The sequence below is a fragment of the Dama dama genome, chromosome 11, assembly GCF_033118175.1.
Source record: "Dama dama isolate Ldn47 chromosome 11, ASM3311817v1, whole genome shotgun sequence".
Taxonomy (NCBI): domain Eukaryota; kingdom Metazoa; phylum Chordata; class Mammalia; order Artiodactyla; family Cervidae; genus Dama; species Dama dama.
The window spans coordinates 42,332,864-42,351,483 of record NC_083691.1 but is presented as its reverse complement, the minus strand read 5'-3'; the positions used below and the strand labels follow the sequence as shown (position 1 = coordinate 42,351,483).

General features: G+C 35.3%; 1 protein-coding gene across 5 annotated transcripts in view; it reads left to right on the top strand.

Moving 5' to 3' along the window:
* AFTPH (aftiphilin) overlaps positions 1 to 18,620 on the top strand; it is a 70,258-nt gene that overhangs the window by 33,471 nt on the left and 18,167 nt on the right. For all 5 annotated transcript variants that reach the window (XR_009694705.1, XM_061155192.1, XM_061155189.1 and 2 more), the window contains 4 exons: positions 11,828 to 11,979; positions 13,838 to 13,964; positions 14,379 to 14,435; positions 17,307 to 17,429. Coding sequence is in view for 4 of the 5 variants with exons in the window: in XM_061155192.1 (XP_061011175.1) it covers positions 11,828 to 11,979; positions 13,838 to 13,964; positions 14,379 to 14,435; positions 17,307 to 17,429 (459 nt within the window). In the remaining variant the exon portion in view is untranslated. The remainder of the gene's footprint in view (positions 1 to 11,827; positions 11,980 to 13,837; positions 13,965 to 14,378; positions 14,436 to 17,306; positions 17,430 to 18,620) is intronic.

The window sequence follows — 18,620 nt, the reverse complement described above, 5'->3', positions numbered from 1 at the left end:
AAGGTTAGAAAAAGGATTTGAAAAAAGCAGATTTGGGCCTCAGAGTTTAACAGCTAATAAAAGACCTGGGGTGAGGCTGTGAGATAGATTAAGGGTTAGACCTAGAACAAGAGGGCTTCCCTGTTTGCTCAGATGGTAACGAATCTACCTGCAATGCAGGAGACTGGTGTGGGATCCCTGGGTTGGGAAGATTCCCCTGGAGAAGGGAATGGCAACCCACTCCAGTATTCTTGCCTGGGAAATCCCATGGACTGAGTTGCCTAGTGGGCTACAGTCCATGGAGTCGCAAAGAGTAGGACACAACTGAGGGTTAGACCTAGGAAAAGATACAGCCATACCTTGACTTAATGTGACTGTTTATTTGCTTATAGTTTCTTGCAAATGCATGTTTATGTTTACTTTTCTTAGGAATTAGCCTTGTCATGGAGAATATTTTTACCCCTTAGCCCTTGTCCTTTATCTTTTCCTGGTCCAGACTTTCAGAGAAGATTCATCAAGGTTTATTTTGACCTAAAGTAGCCCCTAGAGGTTCAGTATGTTATTCAGATTGTTCCGCAGTCCTGAGTTGTACCCTGTGCTACATTTAACCTTTCCTTAACCCTAGGAGTATAGAAGAGAGCATTTCCTTGAAAATCACTGCTTTTTATTGATAGGTGTATTATTGCCAAGTATTAACTTGGTCCACAGGCCTATTTTAAAGATACTGAGAATCAGAGTCAACAAACTCTGATTCTTCAGTTATCTTTTGCTAAGCAAACCATTTTCAATTGAAAATTTTTCCGAAGTCTAGTTAAATATCTCTAATACATCAAGATATTATAGAAATTACAGTACCACCCATTGGAGTGCACAACGAATCACTTTTCATCTGACATTGAGTGCCTGAATAGCTTAATTTGCTAATTCAGTTATTACATGGTTTGGCTAATGTGTATTATTCCTGTTGAGTAATTCATTATTGAATTCATTATTGAGGCAGAAGCTTACAATTTTAAACAAAGACTGAATTAACTATATAATGCAAAGCAAAGACTATTGGTTTTTGACCTAATCCTTTCCCTGTTTACTTTCATCTTACTAGAGTATCGAGTGACACTGGTATTGGATGGTCTTTAATTTATAGCCTTAGAACTTTAAACATCGTCATTATATAATGAAATTTTAAAGTATAACCACTTTAAAAAGGATTTTTTTTGCAACCTATGAGCTGATTAAAGTTATTTATGTGTAATTTGATAACTGGATATACTAGGAGGAAATAAAGTACATGGGCTTTATGGAATCTTACAGATCTGAGTTCACATCTTGATTCAGTGTTGTATAGCATTATGATTTTGGACAAACTGCTTCTGAACTCAGTTGTCTGTAAAAAGGAGATAATATCTATTGCCGCAGACTTTTGTGAAGATAAAAGGACAGTAAAACTTTTAATGAGTGAAAAAAATACTCTGGGAAATACTAGGAAAAATAAGAATCTTGTAGTATGATTCTGTTTTGTAAAAATAAAACACAAATGGTATAGATATAGCAGGATGCATTGACTTCCCGAGATTGTCTGGTTCCATCCTCAGGCTTTTCTTTTTGCTGAATGGGTTATGCAAAATGAGCGGAACTTGGAGATAGATGTTGGAAAGGAGAAACTGCTGAAAGTGGGGCTAGAAGAGGAATTTGGAAAGGAATTGAAGTGGGGAGATGGAAAGTGACTTTCATCCTTATCCTGCTATTGTGAAGCCTTGTGACCTGTAGTTTCTTCCTTTTTCAGAATCTGCTGGAAATGCACTTTAATCTAGTTCTCTTAGAGAGGAATAGTTACACTAATATTTATCTTAAAATCTTTATCCTAGCTGCTGCCGTGTAATGGGGGACAGCATGTTGGGGGACAGCACAGAAATCCTCACATATTAATGTAAACATTAGGTTGTTTTTTTTTTTGTAAGTTGTAAAACTTTAATTGTAGATTGAATCTTACCAAGATACAGCAATTCTGTCCTGAACAGAGTGCCATCAAATTGTACTTTGACAGAATGTTGTGAGAGTCTTTTAGAATTCAGAGCTCAGTTAATGCAATTAAGCAAACACAAGGAGCAGTTCATTGCTTGTGAAGTCAGACAAATGGTATAGTTGTTATTTCAAATTTCTTTGACTTTTCACTATGTATGTGACATTGTCCAGGTCCCTATTTTTAGTACTTTCCTTTTTTCAGTTTACCAAAGGGATATCTTAACATTTTAATAAAATATATCTTCGCTAGATTGGGACAATCAATTATTGCAACCTTATTGCAATAATTTGTTACTTAGGGAAGAGTCTAGAAAAAACTCTTTAAAATTTCTAAAATGTTCCTAGTCAACCCAATTCTCAGATGTGATTCCAGCAAGCCTCAGAGGGTTCAGGCCTTGATGTAAAAACCATAATGACCATTTATTGAGAAATATTCTTCCCCCTCAGTGAATATTTTTTTTCCTGAGAACCCAGAGTTCAGTTTATTTCATTTTTATGTTAACATTCTTGTAAATTGTAGAGAAAAGCAAATTAGTGATGCCTCTATTGTACGAATTGGGAAAAGATCAAAACTGTTTTTCACTTTTGGGGCTACAATTTGAACAAAATAAAATGACAATAATAAAAATCTCCTTACTTTGAAAGCAGTGTTTTTTCAAAAGACCATTATGTGTATTATTTTAACAGTTTTATTTTTTTTAATCTGTTAATGTTCTAGAAAGGAACCTTGATTGAAATAGTCAAGATGCTTTTTCTTAGATATATGGTAAAGGCGTTAATATCATGAACATTGCATTAAACCCTGAGCTTTTGTAAAAATTTTAAAATGTTGCCCTGGGTGTTACTTGAGAATTTAGGTAATTGGGGTAAGTAATCTCTTTATATTGACTGGCTGTAGAAAAGGAAGCTGTGAATCATTTTCTTTTATTAGCCATCTAATTGATAACACTGCTGGGAAAATGTTATTAGAAGATTTATCTTGAGAGCCTTAAAAATTGAGTGTCACAAAAAGGAAAAAGAAGAGAATAAGTAATACTTCGGCTTATGTTATTTAGAGATTCAGTTACTGGTTTGCTCAGCAGAGTCAGCATTCTCATACTGAGTGTAATGACATATTCACCTTCGTTTATTTAATCACCTGCCTGAGATTTCTGCAGGTTTTCCTTTCTGTCCGTAAGCACTTGAACTTATGACTGAAAACATAAGTAAGCAACAAAATAAAGAAATTAAGTAGTCAAAAGGTACAATCTTCCAGTTACAAAATAAATCAGTCCTAGAGATACAGTGTACAGCATGGTGATCAGTTAGTAATACAGCCTTTTGTATTTGAAAGTTGCTAAGAGAGTAGTTCTTAAAAGTTCTCCTCACAAGAAAAAAAAATATGACTATGGTGGTCATTTTGTAATATATACATATATTGAACTATTCATATGAAATATAATGTTATAAGTCAATAACATGTCAATTTGAAAAGAAAGAAAGAAATTGAGATTTTAGGCCTTATAGTTCTTTGCTTGCTTGAAGTATTTGGACAGCAATTACTTTTGTTTTATTTCCTTCAGAAAATTTGAAATTCTGGTCTTTAATTCCATAATAGAAGTACTTTATTAGATTTATCCAGAAATTATGCAAAAGCAGCAAATCATCTTTTTAGAGCATAGGGAATTGGTTACTCTTCTTATATAGCTTGAAGTTAGGGATTGATAAGTGTACAATTGTAGATTGTACTTGATATCTTACTTAATATTTAATGATGGTAAGGCATAAGATATCCTCTTAAATGGAAGATTAAATTGCCCAGTGGATTTTATGTTTCTTCTAAACTTCCACTTAAGAACAAGACCTAATGCTATCAATATTAAAACTGTTGACATGACCGACTACTGTTTGTAAGGAAGAAAGGAAAACTAACTAGAAATATGTTGAAGGAATTTTAGAAATTACCTTAAAAAATCAAAGATACTTTAAAGGAGGTGTGCTTTTGTCTGGCCTAAGAGCCAGATTCTAGGATCTTTGGTGCTGGCATTATACACTCCTTTGGAACTTTGAATGAGAGTTTCAATACAGTCTCTTTATACCCCAATGTAGTCATTTATACAAAACAGAGGTGTATTAGTCAAAGGTTCTCCAGAGAAATAGAACTAGGAGGTTGGATGGATAGATGCATGCATGCATGAAGAGACAGACTGACCAATTTTTTATAAGGAATTGGCTCATGCAGTTATAGAGGTGACCATGGACATCCTAAGATCTACAGTCCACAAACTGTCTTCAATTGATTGAAGGCCATCCATATTAAGGAAGACAATCTGCTTTACTTAGTCTACCAATTCAAATGTTAATCTCATCCAGCAACACCCTCACAGATATGTCTAGAATAATGTTTGACCAAATGTCTGGGCACCTCTTGGCCCTGTCAAGTTGAGGCATAAAATTAGCTGTCACAAGAGGGAATACCATATGTCCATATATAGCTTTCAGGGTTTTTGGAAGACCTGTAACGTGTTTGTAACTGAGCCATATCAGCTGAGAAGCTCTGTATTAGATAGTATGACTGACTTGGATCAGTGAATAAAGTGAAATGATTGCTTGTATACCTGAGGGCTTTCTTCCTCCAAACCCAGACATGGAGATAGGACAGAACTGGGAATGAGTATAATTCAGGCTTAGTGCTTTGCCCTCATTGATGAATTAAAACATTTGGTAATCATTTTTGCTTTCCCAGAAATCCTGTATGGGTTGAAGAAAATAAAATATAGAGACATTCAAGGTAATAAAGACCCTAATAGGTCTTTCCTAATAGGAAAACAAATATATGAGAAATGAGAAAATTGGGAAAGATAGAGAAATCCTACAAAAGCCAGTGAACCTTTGGAAAGTAGTATAGCCATGACCACATATGATTTTTGTGAGCCCCTTCCCCTTAAATTCTGTTTTATAACTTGCTATAAAAATGAGTATGCTAATATTAACTATTAAAATGTTCTTATGAACCCTTAAAATTATTGTGGACCCCAGGCCCTGTGCCTACTGCAGAAGTTGGTCCTGGTTATAATACAGTTCAGTTCAGACCCTCAGTCATGTCCGACTCTTTGTGACCCCATGGACTGCAGCACGCCAGGCTTCCCTGTCCATCACCAATTCCTGGAGCTTCCTCAAACTCATGTTCATCAAATCAGTGATGCCATTCAACCATCTCATCTTCTGTCATCCCCTTCTCCTCCTGCCTTTAATCTTTCCCAGCATCAAGGTCTTTTCCAATGAGTCAGTACTTTGCATCAGGAGTTTCAGCTTCATCAGTCCTTCCAATGAATATTCAGTACTCATTTCCTTTAGGATTGACTGGTTTGATCTCTTTGCAGTCCAAGGGACTCTCAAGACTCTTCTCCAACACTACATTTCAAAAGCATCAATTCTTCGGCACTCAGCTTTCTTTATAGTCCCAACTCTCACATACATAACTACTGGAAATACCATTGCTTTGACTATACAGATTTGTCGGTAATGTCTCTGCTTTTTAATATGCTGTCTAGGTCAGTCATAGCTTTTCTTCCAAGGAGCAAGTGTATTTTAATTTCATGGCTGCAGTCACCACCTGCAGTGATTTTGGAGCCCAAGAAGATAAAGTCTGTCAGTGTTTCCATTGTTTCCCGATCTGTTTGCCATGATGTGAAATACATTATTGATACCTAAAAATCAAGGCTCTGGAGTCACCCTCCTAGATTCAGATCCAGGTTCAGCACTGACTTGCATTAGCCACTTCCCTGAAACTGAGATGTAGGGAACAGTAATAGGACTTACTTCAAAACTCTCACTATAAAGATAAAATGAAATTGTGCATGTGAAGGTGCTTAGCACAGTGTCTTGCACATAACAAGAGTTCAATAAATGTTAGCTGTTAGTGAATAATCTCAGAAATGCATTTCTTAAAAATGGCCTTTAAAGGTGCAAGAAACAGTGTTGCCAGCTGTTTTGGTGAATAGCCAAAAGTCACAGGCACATGAGAGTCTGTGTAGGGTACCCCTGGGTGGCCTAGATACTCATCTGTCAGACTGTCTTGAGAGTGGAACTGCTGCTTCTGGCTAGTTTCCCTTCCCAGAATAGTTTTGACAAGTAGGAATTCTTCTGAGCACAAGTGCACTTCTCTGTAAGTAGCAGACTTTCTCCCTTGGCTTCTTAGCACTGGACACAACAGAGAAAATAAAAAGGGAGCCTGGTGCTTGCCTGGAAGAGCATTTGACTTTCAACCCTGCATTTACCAGAGCCCAAGTTTCTTTGAAGGTTTAATGGCCAGATGTGCTGCTGTTTGCAGGCTGGAATTTGATGTATATTTGAACTGATGAACATGGCTCAGTCATCAGTTTCCTAAATCTAAATTCAAGAGAGAACTGATAGTTATTTTTCCTCTTTGAAGTTGAAGGCATTTGAAATTCAAGTAACTGGAGTGGGTAGTTTTTTATTTAGTTGTTATTTAGTTACTGTTACAACCTCAGTAAGTATTTAGTATGCTAAATGTGTGTGTACCTTTTTTTGTTACCATCACATTGATTAGGAGTGCAAAACTGACTCTGGTAAAAATTTCCAGTTTACTTTGTTAGAAAGTAAATTGTAGTGTTAGATGAATAATTTGCTCATGTATAGTAGGCCAAATCAAAGTTTAATAAAATATTTCACTTTATTGACTTTAAGGCTGTTGCAAGTATTAAATCACCTTGATTGGCAGTGTTGAGAGGAAAATTGCATATATTTAAAAAATAATTAAAATTATTTAGTAATCTTTAAGACAAAAACCTGAAACCTTTAGCAGTATCAATCTTGCTCAAAATAGCAGTGAGTTTTTAAAAATTAAGTGTCTGATTACAGTGTTTCAGAAAATCTGTTTATTTTGTTTTAAGAAGTTTATCTGCCTGATCATAGGAGAAGCTGTTTTTGTGGTAGGTTAGTTGCTCTTCTTCTGGCATTAATGTTATATTCTTATACCTCTTCTACTTACTAAGTTATTTGGACTATGTTCCATCACATCTTTGAACTTTATTGTGCTTCTTGGGAAGTAAAGCACTTACCACACCTAACGTTGTGGTTTATACTCTTTGTATTCTATGATATGATCAAGATTTAAGTCACAAATGCCAACTATCAACCAAAATGTTCACCAATTTTCAAAATTTAAAATCCCCAAGAAGTAGCAGTAACAGGTTCTGTTAGTATAAGCAGCTCTTAATGACAGATGTTTTTACTTAGATACTCGTCTCATAACTTGATAGGAAGAACTTCGGGAGGATGCAAAATATTTGATTATTTAATTTCTTGTTACAATATGGTAGAAATTGATATAAATTGAGACAAGTATTTTAATCATGATATAGAATGTTAAATAGTGGTAGAGAAATAGCCTTAGTGAGATTTGAACCTAGTTTTGACATTTATTTTATTCCCTGGCATGCCATTTTGTCTGTATGTGTCATCTGTATAACAACAGTAGTCATAAAAGCTATCACTTCTTGAGCACACACTGAGTGTCAAACATTCACTCCTCTAATTTATTATTCACCCTGTGAGGTAGGCCCTGATAGCTTCCGTTTGTAAACTCTGAAACTGAGTCTCAGCCCCTTGGGTCCACAGTCCTCTGCTGAAGCATTATAATCACATCAGCCTTTTACTTACTGGAATTAACTAGTAGTAAATGAAATTCGGCATTGTTTATTACCATGAACAAGATGTAGCCCTTTCAGCATCAAACTGGTCTTGTGGATAGTTAAAACAATATACTTTAAAAAAATGATATTATTTATATGTGGAATCTAGAATATGATACAAAAGAACCTATCTACAAAACAGAAACAGACTCATAGAGAACAGACTTCTGGCTGCCAAGAGGCAGGGAGGGAGAGGGATGGACTGTGAGTTTGGGGTTGGTAGATGCAAACGATTTACATTTAAAATGGATAAACAACAAGGTCCTAATGTATAGTACAGGGAACTATATTCAACATCCTGTGATAAACCATAATGGAAAAGAATATTTTTTAAAAATGCATGTATGTGTATACCTGAGTCACTTTGTTGTAAGTCAGATTGGCACAACATTGTAAATCAACTATACTTTAATATGGTTTTTGTAATTTAAAAAAGTAAAATGTTAGGAAATTTAATTTTAATCAAAATCTTTGTTAATTCTATTAGCTGCTTTCTTGTTGAACTGTTAAAGAGTTCCTCCTTATGGTGGGTGGTACTGTTCAGTTAGTGGATTCTTGTTATTTGAATCTTCATTTAAAATTTTTGGCTTTACCTCAGGGATCAGCGAACTATGGCCTAGGAAACAAATCTGTCCTGCTGCCTATTTTAGTAAATAAAGTTTCATTGCAACACACCCACACTTATATGTTTATGGATGGCCTGCAATACAAAATATATTCACTATCTGGCTCTACAGAGAAAAAAATCTGCCAACTCCTGCTCTTCCTCATTCAGCAAAAAGATTTGAAGCAGTTGACTTGTCATATCTAATCCTAAAGTCATATGGAACTTTCCTTTAAAATTTCCATGTAATTTTATTCTTTATGAAAAAAGGTTGGGGAAGAAGTTTTAAGCAAAGTTTAAAAGTGGTTAGGTTTAAATAACATTCTATTTCTTCAATACATTCCACTGATGTGAGGATTTGCTCACTAGTATACCTAAGACCCTGGTGACTCAGATGGTAAAGAATCTGCCTGCAGTGTAGGAGACCTGGTTTTGATCCCTGTGTCAGCAAGATCCCCTGGAGAAGGGAATGGCTACCCACTCCAGTATTCTTACCTGGAGATTTCCATGGACAGTCCATGGGATCATAAAGTCAGACACGACTGAACGACTAACACTTTCCTATGTAAGACCTGGTAGTTACATTTAATGTTTGATCAAAATGATTAAATATGCTTTGAAATCCTTTCTTTCATCCCTGGAGAGATATATATTTTTTCTATCCCATTAAACGGGTAACAAAGAGGATACAAGAAGATTCTGTTTTAATTTACAGAGAAATAAAATTTGGTCATGTATGAGTTTTTGTTTACCTTCCCTGCCCAGGAGGAGCCAGTGCTTATTATGTTTCCAATTAGATGGTTATCTGATCCCTTTAAAAGTAATGTCTGTCCATTCCCTCTGTTGAAGCGAGTAAGTGTGGGTCCCCTTGACGCACTCAGGTTTCACAAGCCTTGGGATCTTGAGTCTACTCTTTACTGTAGGTTTCATAATTGATACTGAGAACCTTTTCCCATATCACACACATGAATATAATGAAGGTGTTAGACTAACTTTTGTAGAGATAGCAAAAGAGTACCCTGAGACTAATTACACAGCATTAAGTTTTTTGCTCTGATAACAGTTTTCAAAAGAGAAAATGCTTTGGAAAATGGGTGTATGAAAGTTTTTCCTTTTGTTTTTCATCTTCCTGTTTGCTGACTAAACAACAGAAATCAAGCATTAACTTGTTTTTGTTAGTTGGCAGAAAGTACCATCATTTTGTGGCATTTTCCTTGTACAGTGGGTGGCAATACAGTGGTACATTTAATCTTGCAGTAAGCTTTAACCTAACATTTTGTATTCCTGGTTGGTGTTGTAAGTAGTAAGGTGAGCAAAGTTGAAAATATTTTACATGTATCTGAAATAAAGTTAGGAATAAATGGGAATAATAAGTGGGAATAAATGTTCTTGTAGGTGGCACATGTAGACAAAACCTACTAGTACCCCCAAAATCTGAGTTAGTCTAAATCCAACAGTTTCAATCAATAAAAATACTCCAAAATGCCAATGTTCTCAGAGAAAATACTCTAGGGAGTATGCAAGCTTTGCTTGGAGGAAAGGTAGTATACTATTCAAAACCCCAAATATACATACCATAGAAGAGTAGAGAAATGGAATATCTAAAAGATAACACAGATCATCAAAATGACAAATGAATTGTTAAATTTCTTAGTCATAAAAGACATTCTTTCCTCCTTTGTTTGTTCGATTAGCAGCAGAGATATTTCTGAAAAGTTTTCACAACAAGGTCATACTATATAGCACTGGGGACTATATTCAATATTCTGTGACAAACCATAATAGAAAAGAATATGGAAAAGAATATATATGTGTGTGTGTGTGTATATATATAATATGTATGTATAACCGAGTCACTTTGCTGTACAGAAGAAATTAACATAACATATAAATCAACTAGCACAAGCTGGAATCTAGATTGCCGGGAGAACCAATAACCTCAGATATGCAGATGACACCACCCTTATGGCAGAAAGTGAAGAACTAAAGAGCCTCTTGATGAAAGTGAAAGAGGAGAGTGAAAAAGTTCACTTAAAGCTCAACATTCAGAAAACTTAAGATCATGGTATCCAGTCCCATCACTTCGTGGCAAATAGACAGGAAAACAGTGGCTGACTTTATTTTTCTGGGCTCCAAAATCACTGCAGATTGTGATTGCAGCCTTGAAATTAAAAGACGCTTACTCCTTGGAAGGAAAGTTATGACCGACCTAGACAGCATATTAAAAAGCAGAGACATTACTTTGTCAACAAAGGTCCGTCTAGTCAAGGCTATGGTTTTTCCAGTAGTCATGTATGAATGTGAGAGTTGGACTATAAAGAAAGCTGAGCGCCGAAAAATTGATGCTTTTGAACTGTGGTGTTGGAGAAGACTCTTGAGAGTCCCTTGGATAGCACATGATCCAACCAGTCCATCCTAAAGATCAGTCCTAGGTGTTCACTGGAAGGACTGATGTTGAAGCTGAAACTCCAATACTTTGGCCACCTGATGTGGAGAGCTGACTCATTTGAAAAGACCCTGATGCTGGGAAAGATTGAGGGCAGGAAGAGAAGGGGACGACAGAGGATGAGATGGTTGGATGGTATTACCGACTCAATGGACATGGGTTTGCGTGGACTCCAGGAGTTGGTGATGGACAGGGAGGCCTGTCATGCTGCAGTTCATGGGGTCTCAAAGCGTCGGACATGACTGAGTGACTGAACTGAACTGAACTGATAAATCAACTATACTTCAGTAAAAAATTTTTTATTTTAAAAATTAAAAATATTTCCAAAATTCAAGTGTTCATGTTTAGGGTCTGTTCAACTATTATATAACAGCATAACACTTCTTGCCAGCATCCAGTCTTATTGTTCTAAATAGAGAGTATGTGAGTGGTAGTAAGAAACACCCCAGTATAGTGGAAAGAGTATGAATATTGTCTGGGTTTTTTGGTTTTGTTTTTGCTTTGGGAAGATAGTTCAAACTTTGATTGCTTTCTCACTGTATAATGGGGTAATAATTTCTTCTTTGTAGAATTTTGTAGTCAAGTAAGGTAATGTTTGTAAAATGACAGACATGATGCTTGGTGTGTAACTACATTTATTTGTCACCGTTGTATCACCACAATTATTTAAAAGCATTCTGTGAGTAGTTATCGTCCCTGGTGGCTCAGACAGTAAAGCATTTGCCTACAATGCAGGTAGACCCGGGTTCAGTCCCCTGGTCGGGAGGATACCCTAGAGAAGGAAATGGAAACCACTCCAGTACTCTTGCCTGGAAAATCCCTTGGATGGAGAAGCCTGGCAGGCTTCAGTCCATGGGGTCGCAGAGTCTGACACGACTGAGCGACTTCACTTTCTTTCTTTATGAGTAGTTAACTTCTTTCCCTTAGTGCTTCCTGTATCTGTCTAGTAGTTCCTCCACCCCTTAGCAGTGGACAGAATATCGGTCTGTGGGGGTGTGTGTGTCTGTATTAATGATAAAGCTGCGACATTGTTAAAATTATGAAAGTGAAAATTAACTTTTGGGGGATGTTTTGATGCAGACAGCTTTACTAAACCGCCTGGAGCGAATTTTCGAAGCATGTTTTCCTTCCATATTTGTCCCTGATACTGAAGAAGAAGTTACTTCCCTGAAGCACTTGCTGGAAACAAGTACCTTGCCAATAAAAACAAGAGAGGCGTTAGCTGAAAGTGGGTAAGTAGTACACACTTTTTACATCTACTTGTATATTTGTTAGTTTGACTGTCCTAGTTTATAAGGTTATCTAAGGTTATCTTAAACTGTTAAGGTTCTAAAACATTAACTTGTTTAGGTTTAAAAAATCATATTGTGCCTAAAGATGTAATTAAAAAATCTCTCTACCTCTCCACTTTTGAGCTTTTTTAAAAAAAATTTTCTAAAGCACTATTCTGTTCAGTCAAATTTTTATATATTATTTTTTTGATTCCTAGTATGATAGATGAGAATTTAGATCTTAAATCTGCTGTTTTCCTCCCTTCATCTTCCCAATACACTTACGTCATAGTTTTTGGTTAAACTGTTATTTGGTATTTTCATTATAATGATAATGTAAATAGTGTTCAAAGCTAAGCCACTGTTTCTTTTATAGTACACTTTTTTCCTGGATTTAATTATTTCTTCTTTTTTATTTTTTTAAAACTCACTAAATCTGTCCTTACCCTCCAATAGCCTGTTAATACAATTTTACTTGTGATAAGACCTGTCAAACTGGGTCAATCCATCTTTTACCTGGAGTCTTCCATCTTCTAATTCCTTCCAATCTGGAATAGATCAGTCTAGGCCTCCTATCGCATGTTGTCTTGGGACTTCCCTTCAATTAAATCCCATTTTGGTGAAGCATATCCTCTAATAGCCCCTTTTGGCCCCTTTTGGGGGGTAGGTGGGGGGAGGGAGGGGAAGAAAAGGTTCCCAGGAAGTAAAATTTTACTTTATTCTACCCCCACTTCTATTTATAATTTAGAGTCTTTCATTGCTGGTGTTTTGATGTTTTACTGTGAAGTATCTTGGTGTGGGTCTTTTTTCATTCATCTGACTGAGTAGTAGGTGCAACCTTTCAATCAGGAAGCTCCTGTTCTGAGCATTGAGCACTTGTCTTACAATGCCAGCTGCCTTCCCTCCAATGCCTCTGTTTTCTTTCCAGAACTGCTATTAATTTTTAGATGTTAGAGGGTCTAGATTGACTTTATAATTTTAATTTCAAAGTTATTCCTAGATGCTTCTCTTACATTTCATTACTCACCACCTCTGGAGGCAGTATTTCTTAATTTCATTTAAGATGAATATTATTGTGCTTCTTGACTTTTGTTTTGGGGTGATTTCTGAGAATAAAAGGAGATAAAAAGATTGATGTTTTGCCATCTTTAAACCATTTAGCTATGTTTTTTAAAAATATGCTAGCTGTACAGACAGTTCATACTCTTAGACCCAAGAGCTTCATTCTAAGGAAATAACAGAATTCTGCAGTAACACACTGTAAAATACAGGAAGATATTTGCCTTACTAGCAATAGGAGCCAACAGTAAAAACAACTTAATTAAAACTGCAAGATTGTGGCTAAATAAATGATGATGCATCTGTCTAATAGGACATAATAAACCATTGAAAAAGGTACATATGTAGATAAGGAAATGCTTAAAGTCTGAAAAAAGAATATAGAATTTTTTGTATGCTCTAATTGCAACTGTGTGTGTGTGGGTCAAGACTCAAGCAGAAAACATTAAATAGCTCTAGTAAGATGGTGAAGTGCTCAGTGATTTCTATCCTCCTTTTAATGCTTTTGTTTTAAAATTAAATAAGAATAACATACAGGCTAAATTTTTGCTTGATTGTTTCAGATGAGTTTAACTTAGTTACTTTCCTAAAGACTCTTGGCTCTTGATTTCATTCAGGTAATAGGTATATATATACTCATGTTAGACACAATATTAATTGAAATGTATAATATTTTATAGTCACTTTAAAAGTAGAGTTCATGGTGAAAGCTACTGAGTAACCCATTGCTGGTGGCCTCATTGTGTTGTGACCTTTGCAGGGAACTGATGGATGTGTGGACTGAACTACAGGACGTCCATGATGCGCATGGCTTGAGATATCAGTGGGGTGGCTCCCACAGCAACAAGAAGCTTCTATGCTCCCTGGGAATAGACATCCGAAACATTGTAAGTTTACTAGTATCTTAGAAAATCCTTTAATCAACTTACCGATGTTTTTAAATTCTTTCACACCTCTGTACAAATTATGATAAACTAGTTTCTCAGAAAAATATATGTTCGTTTGTTTAAATGTTCATTTGTTTTAAATATGCCAACTTCTAAGTGTAAATCTATCTAGATTTTTCTCTGAAATTTCTTATCTTTAGAAAAAGATGTTTTAGTGTTTTTCCTTAAGTATGAGATGAAGGAATTGGGCTAGGAGATCAAAACTAGAACCCATAAGGGCAATTTAACAATTTCTTCAATTTTTCACTCGCAGTGTATATAATAAAGCATTACAAGAGTATTTTGGAAACTGTTTCATTGTATGACAGATCATTCTCTAAATACATATTCTTTCTCTCTAATATACATATGTAGCTCTTCACGGGTAATAAGAAGCAACCTGTTATAGTGCCCATGTATGCAGCAGGATTGGTAAGTACAATGATGCTTTTGCATGTATTTATTATTGTTGCATTCATTCTGTAAAATCATCTTACATAGCATGACATGGAAAGTGTATTTTAAGGTATGGTATGGGACCATTAAGAGAATAAATACAATAATATCCTTTTTTGATATCATAAATCCCTTCAAGTCTTGATCTGAGAACATTTTTCCTTATTTTATTTATTATAGACACTTTTAGTATTATTAGTGTTTATAACTTCTGTAAAATTCACTTTTGGAAGTCTCTCTCTTTTAATTTGTTTTTAAAAAGAAGAAACTGAAGTATCTGAAGCCTTAGATATCATTTGTTTAAATGCATTTCTGATTATTTTTAAATAATGCAATGTTGAAGCCATGGATATATACAAAAGGTTGGAGATAGTAAATTATAACAAATGAAAATGAGCCAGGACCCAAAATTGGTCCTTAGTTTTTCCATTAATGTTTTAAACGTGTTAAATTTTGTTTTTTCAGATATGCCAGGTAGTCCAGGAGAACTGAGGCATTTTCATTCTGTGCCTTATCAGGACTCGGGCACATTCGAAAGTTCGATGCGCTTGTGGGTTTTGGCATGTCTTTAAGTTATTGGTGCATAAAAATGTCCTGTCTATTAAACTAAAAATATTTAAAATATTTTTTCACCAATAACTTGAAAATAAGGGAAAAAATACTATGTTTAAGAAAGAAAAAAAAAACAAACTGAGAAACACGTGGTGTGGAATTTAAATTTAAAAACCCTTTATGTGCATGTGAAAATGAATTTGCTGTGGAACTGGACCTTATTTTAATCTGCAAACTTCTCTATAAATAAGCTCTAATTATTGTTACTGAATTGAAATTTTGCTTTGTTTTGTTTTTGTTTGTTTTGTGAGATTGGACAAAAAACTTCTTTGTTTGAGCTTTTTTAAAAAATCAAATTCTGCTCCTTTGTGAATGGTTATCTTGTATTTTCAAAACACCTTGATCATCCCTACTTTCTTTTATGTTGTAGGTAAATATAGTCCATAATGTTTCTTTAACTTTCTGGTTATTTGGATCTCTTTTCTCAAGAAGTAGCTTTCTAGAGATTGGTGGTGGTGGTATTGTCATATTCTGAATAGGAAGTAGGAATTTAATTTGTGGGCACTTTCATTCTGCATGTTGGAGACAGTAATCTATTTAATGCTTCTGTGTTAGACTCAACACATTAGTCAATTTTTTAAGTTTTATGAAGAGTTAAAGACTCATATCTTTCCTTTTTTTCCCTCTCTTAATTACAACCTTTTATTAGTAATGTAGTTTTACCATTTTTGTAAGCTTTTTAATACCAAAGTTGTTTTAGTGAATGTATCATCTCCTCCTCCCTCTTTTTGATGCCTTACATTTAGAAGCATTCTTTTTAATACCTGGTTTTTCTGATTTCAAATTTTAATGATACCTGAATTTTTTCCATAGTGCTTTACACACATGAGATGTTCTATATCTTTTGATCTCATCTGGAGGAGTAGTACCTGAAGTAGTCAGTTGAGTCACTGGTTCTGAAACTTTGATGTGCATTAGAATTGCTTGAAAGACTTGTTTAAAACACAGAATGCTGGGCACCACCCCCACAGTTTCTTATTCAGTAGGTCTGGGGTAGGAGAAGTTCCCAGATGATAGAGGAGCTACTGATGGGGACCACTTTGAGAATCACTGGTTTTAGGGAGAGTTCACATTAGAAAAGTTGGCTAAGACTAGTAATGGTTTACCACACGCATGGAGTGTTTCTAGAAGGGCACATGCCTTTATTATGCATATGACATTGAATTGGACCATGAATTTATTTTCATTTTTCAAGATGCTGGATTAAAGCCTTTCATGTGTACTGTTGTTAAGAACTATTGATATATATGTAAATTATTTATTTTAGCTTATGCTCAATTTTATGAGAGTAGGGGGATTCTCCTGAAAGCAAATGTATAGATTCTAACTATAAGATTGTTAGACTTAGCAGCTTCCCTGCCCCGCCCCGCGCCCCACCCCTACCCCCACCCCACCCCCCCAGTAAAAGGAGACTTTTATCTGGTTGATAATTCAAGAGCTTGTCAAGTTATTATTCTAAAATGTGTAAAAGCTTGGGCCTTCTTTCGTGCCAGTAACCTGGCATGAAAATAACACATTATTTTTAGTGTTTGGTAGAACACAGGTACAAAGTGCTGATTTTTTTATCTTCTTTGTTTCTGCACCCATCTTGAATGTCTTTCTCTCTTACTGAAGGAATGTTAGATTCATAACATGCCTAGTGGAACATATAAGATGTTTTCCCCTCTGAAATGACTGTGCCTCTGCTTTGCCAGTCCAAAGAACTAAGGCTGCCATCCTGTAGTGAGCAAGGATCAGACACTAAATTCACGTTGTAGCTTATGGATGTCATCACACTATATGGTGTATTTTAGAATCCACTCCCACCTCTCCAAGTACCACCATGGTGCAATGTGTATGAAGAGTGCCCTTCCTGCAGTTCTGCGTCTGAAACATCAGAACAGTATTGGATTCTCAGGACATGGATGTAATAGGCTGTTTTGCTCGCCACTTCCCCTCCCCCACCATTCCACGTGTTTGTGCATTTTTGTGACACTGATAACCAGGCACTCCAAAGCAGATCCAGTTTAAATTACAAGGTCTTGTTTCAAAAAGTTTGGATTACAAAGGTATTATGAATTATTTCCCATTAGAGTGCTATAGGATTTTCACTAAACAAAATTTAAGACTAGTTCCTTTTTGTCTTCAGTACTATCCAAATGACCTGTTTTCTTTCTGCTTTCTGCTAGATTAACTTTCTTATGAAGTTTATGGGCCAATCCTTCCCCCAACTAATAGCTAATATGCCTTTTTCAGGGTATGTTAGAGCCCACCAAGGAACCACTGAAACCACTATCTGCTGCAGAAAAAATCGCTTCCATCGGTCAGACCACCACTATGTCACCAGAAATGAACACATGTACATCTGACCAATTCCAGGTAAAAATATCTGGATGTATATAGATACATTTATGCATATGTACGTATGTATATGCATATGTACACATATGTCCACACACGTTGTTGTTTCCCTTAATATGTAACTTTTCATTTTTAAAATATTTTAAAAATTTAGTTTCATGATAGATGTGATTTCAGTTCTTATTAACATCCTTTGAAATACAATGAGAAAATTCTCTTTAAAAAATAGAAAAGACAGTTTGAGAACTGGCTAGTTATGGGTAAGTCCTTTAAACCCATCTAGCCTTAGTCTTTTTACCTATAGAATAAGAACTCTGAAGCAGCAGAAAGTTGCTTACAGCTGGTACATTGTGTGATCACTATTACTGACACATAAATCTGGTAAGTGCTGAATTTTCAAAAAAAGAAAACATTGCATTTATACCAGCTCTTCAAGTCTGCCATTATGTGTTTTTCCTGAAGCTTGCAAAAATTTTATAAAGTTATAAAATTTAGGTGTGTTATTACATCAATAACTATTGTTTTAAGAGTTTGAATAAAGCTGTTAAGTTGAAAATGATACAGCCTTTAACAAAATATGTATGGATTAAGAAAAAAAGAAGGCTTTCTTACCCTTCTTATCCTTTACTACTCTGGTACCTTTAAGCACAAATCATATTTCAGTCAAATATATTTAATATTAAAAATATATTTAATATTAAAGCCTTTCCTCTCACTTTTTTCCTGGGAGAACATAGCCACTTTGGTTTGCTTGCTTTTTTGACATCGAGTTAACAACTGACTCAGTGCAGGTTAAAATTCTTAATGAACATTACCATTTCTAAAATATATTCTTGCTGTGTTTGTCATTTCTTAACCTTAAATATCATCACTAATTATGTCTAACACAAAAATGCATGTTTGGACACCCTTTCCCAAGATGTGTTCTACTGAACACTAATCCCCAGAATTGCTTCACTAAAGAAGGGTTCCATAGTGAAGTGAGTTTGGGAAATATTTCATATCAAACCCTAAACAACCCTTGGAGGTTCACAACACATACATTAAGGACTCTGAAAAATCCTGCAGTGAATAACCCTATTTAATTTTATTTCATTTCTCAAATTTACTTGGCCATAGAACCCTTTTCTGTAGGGATCAGGGAAGAAGAATTTATAACACCTGTAGAACTAGTGTTTTGAAGAACATACTTTCGCAAATGATTTTGTA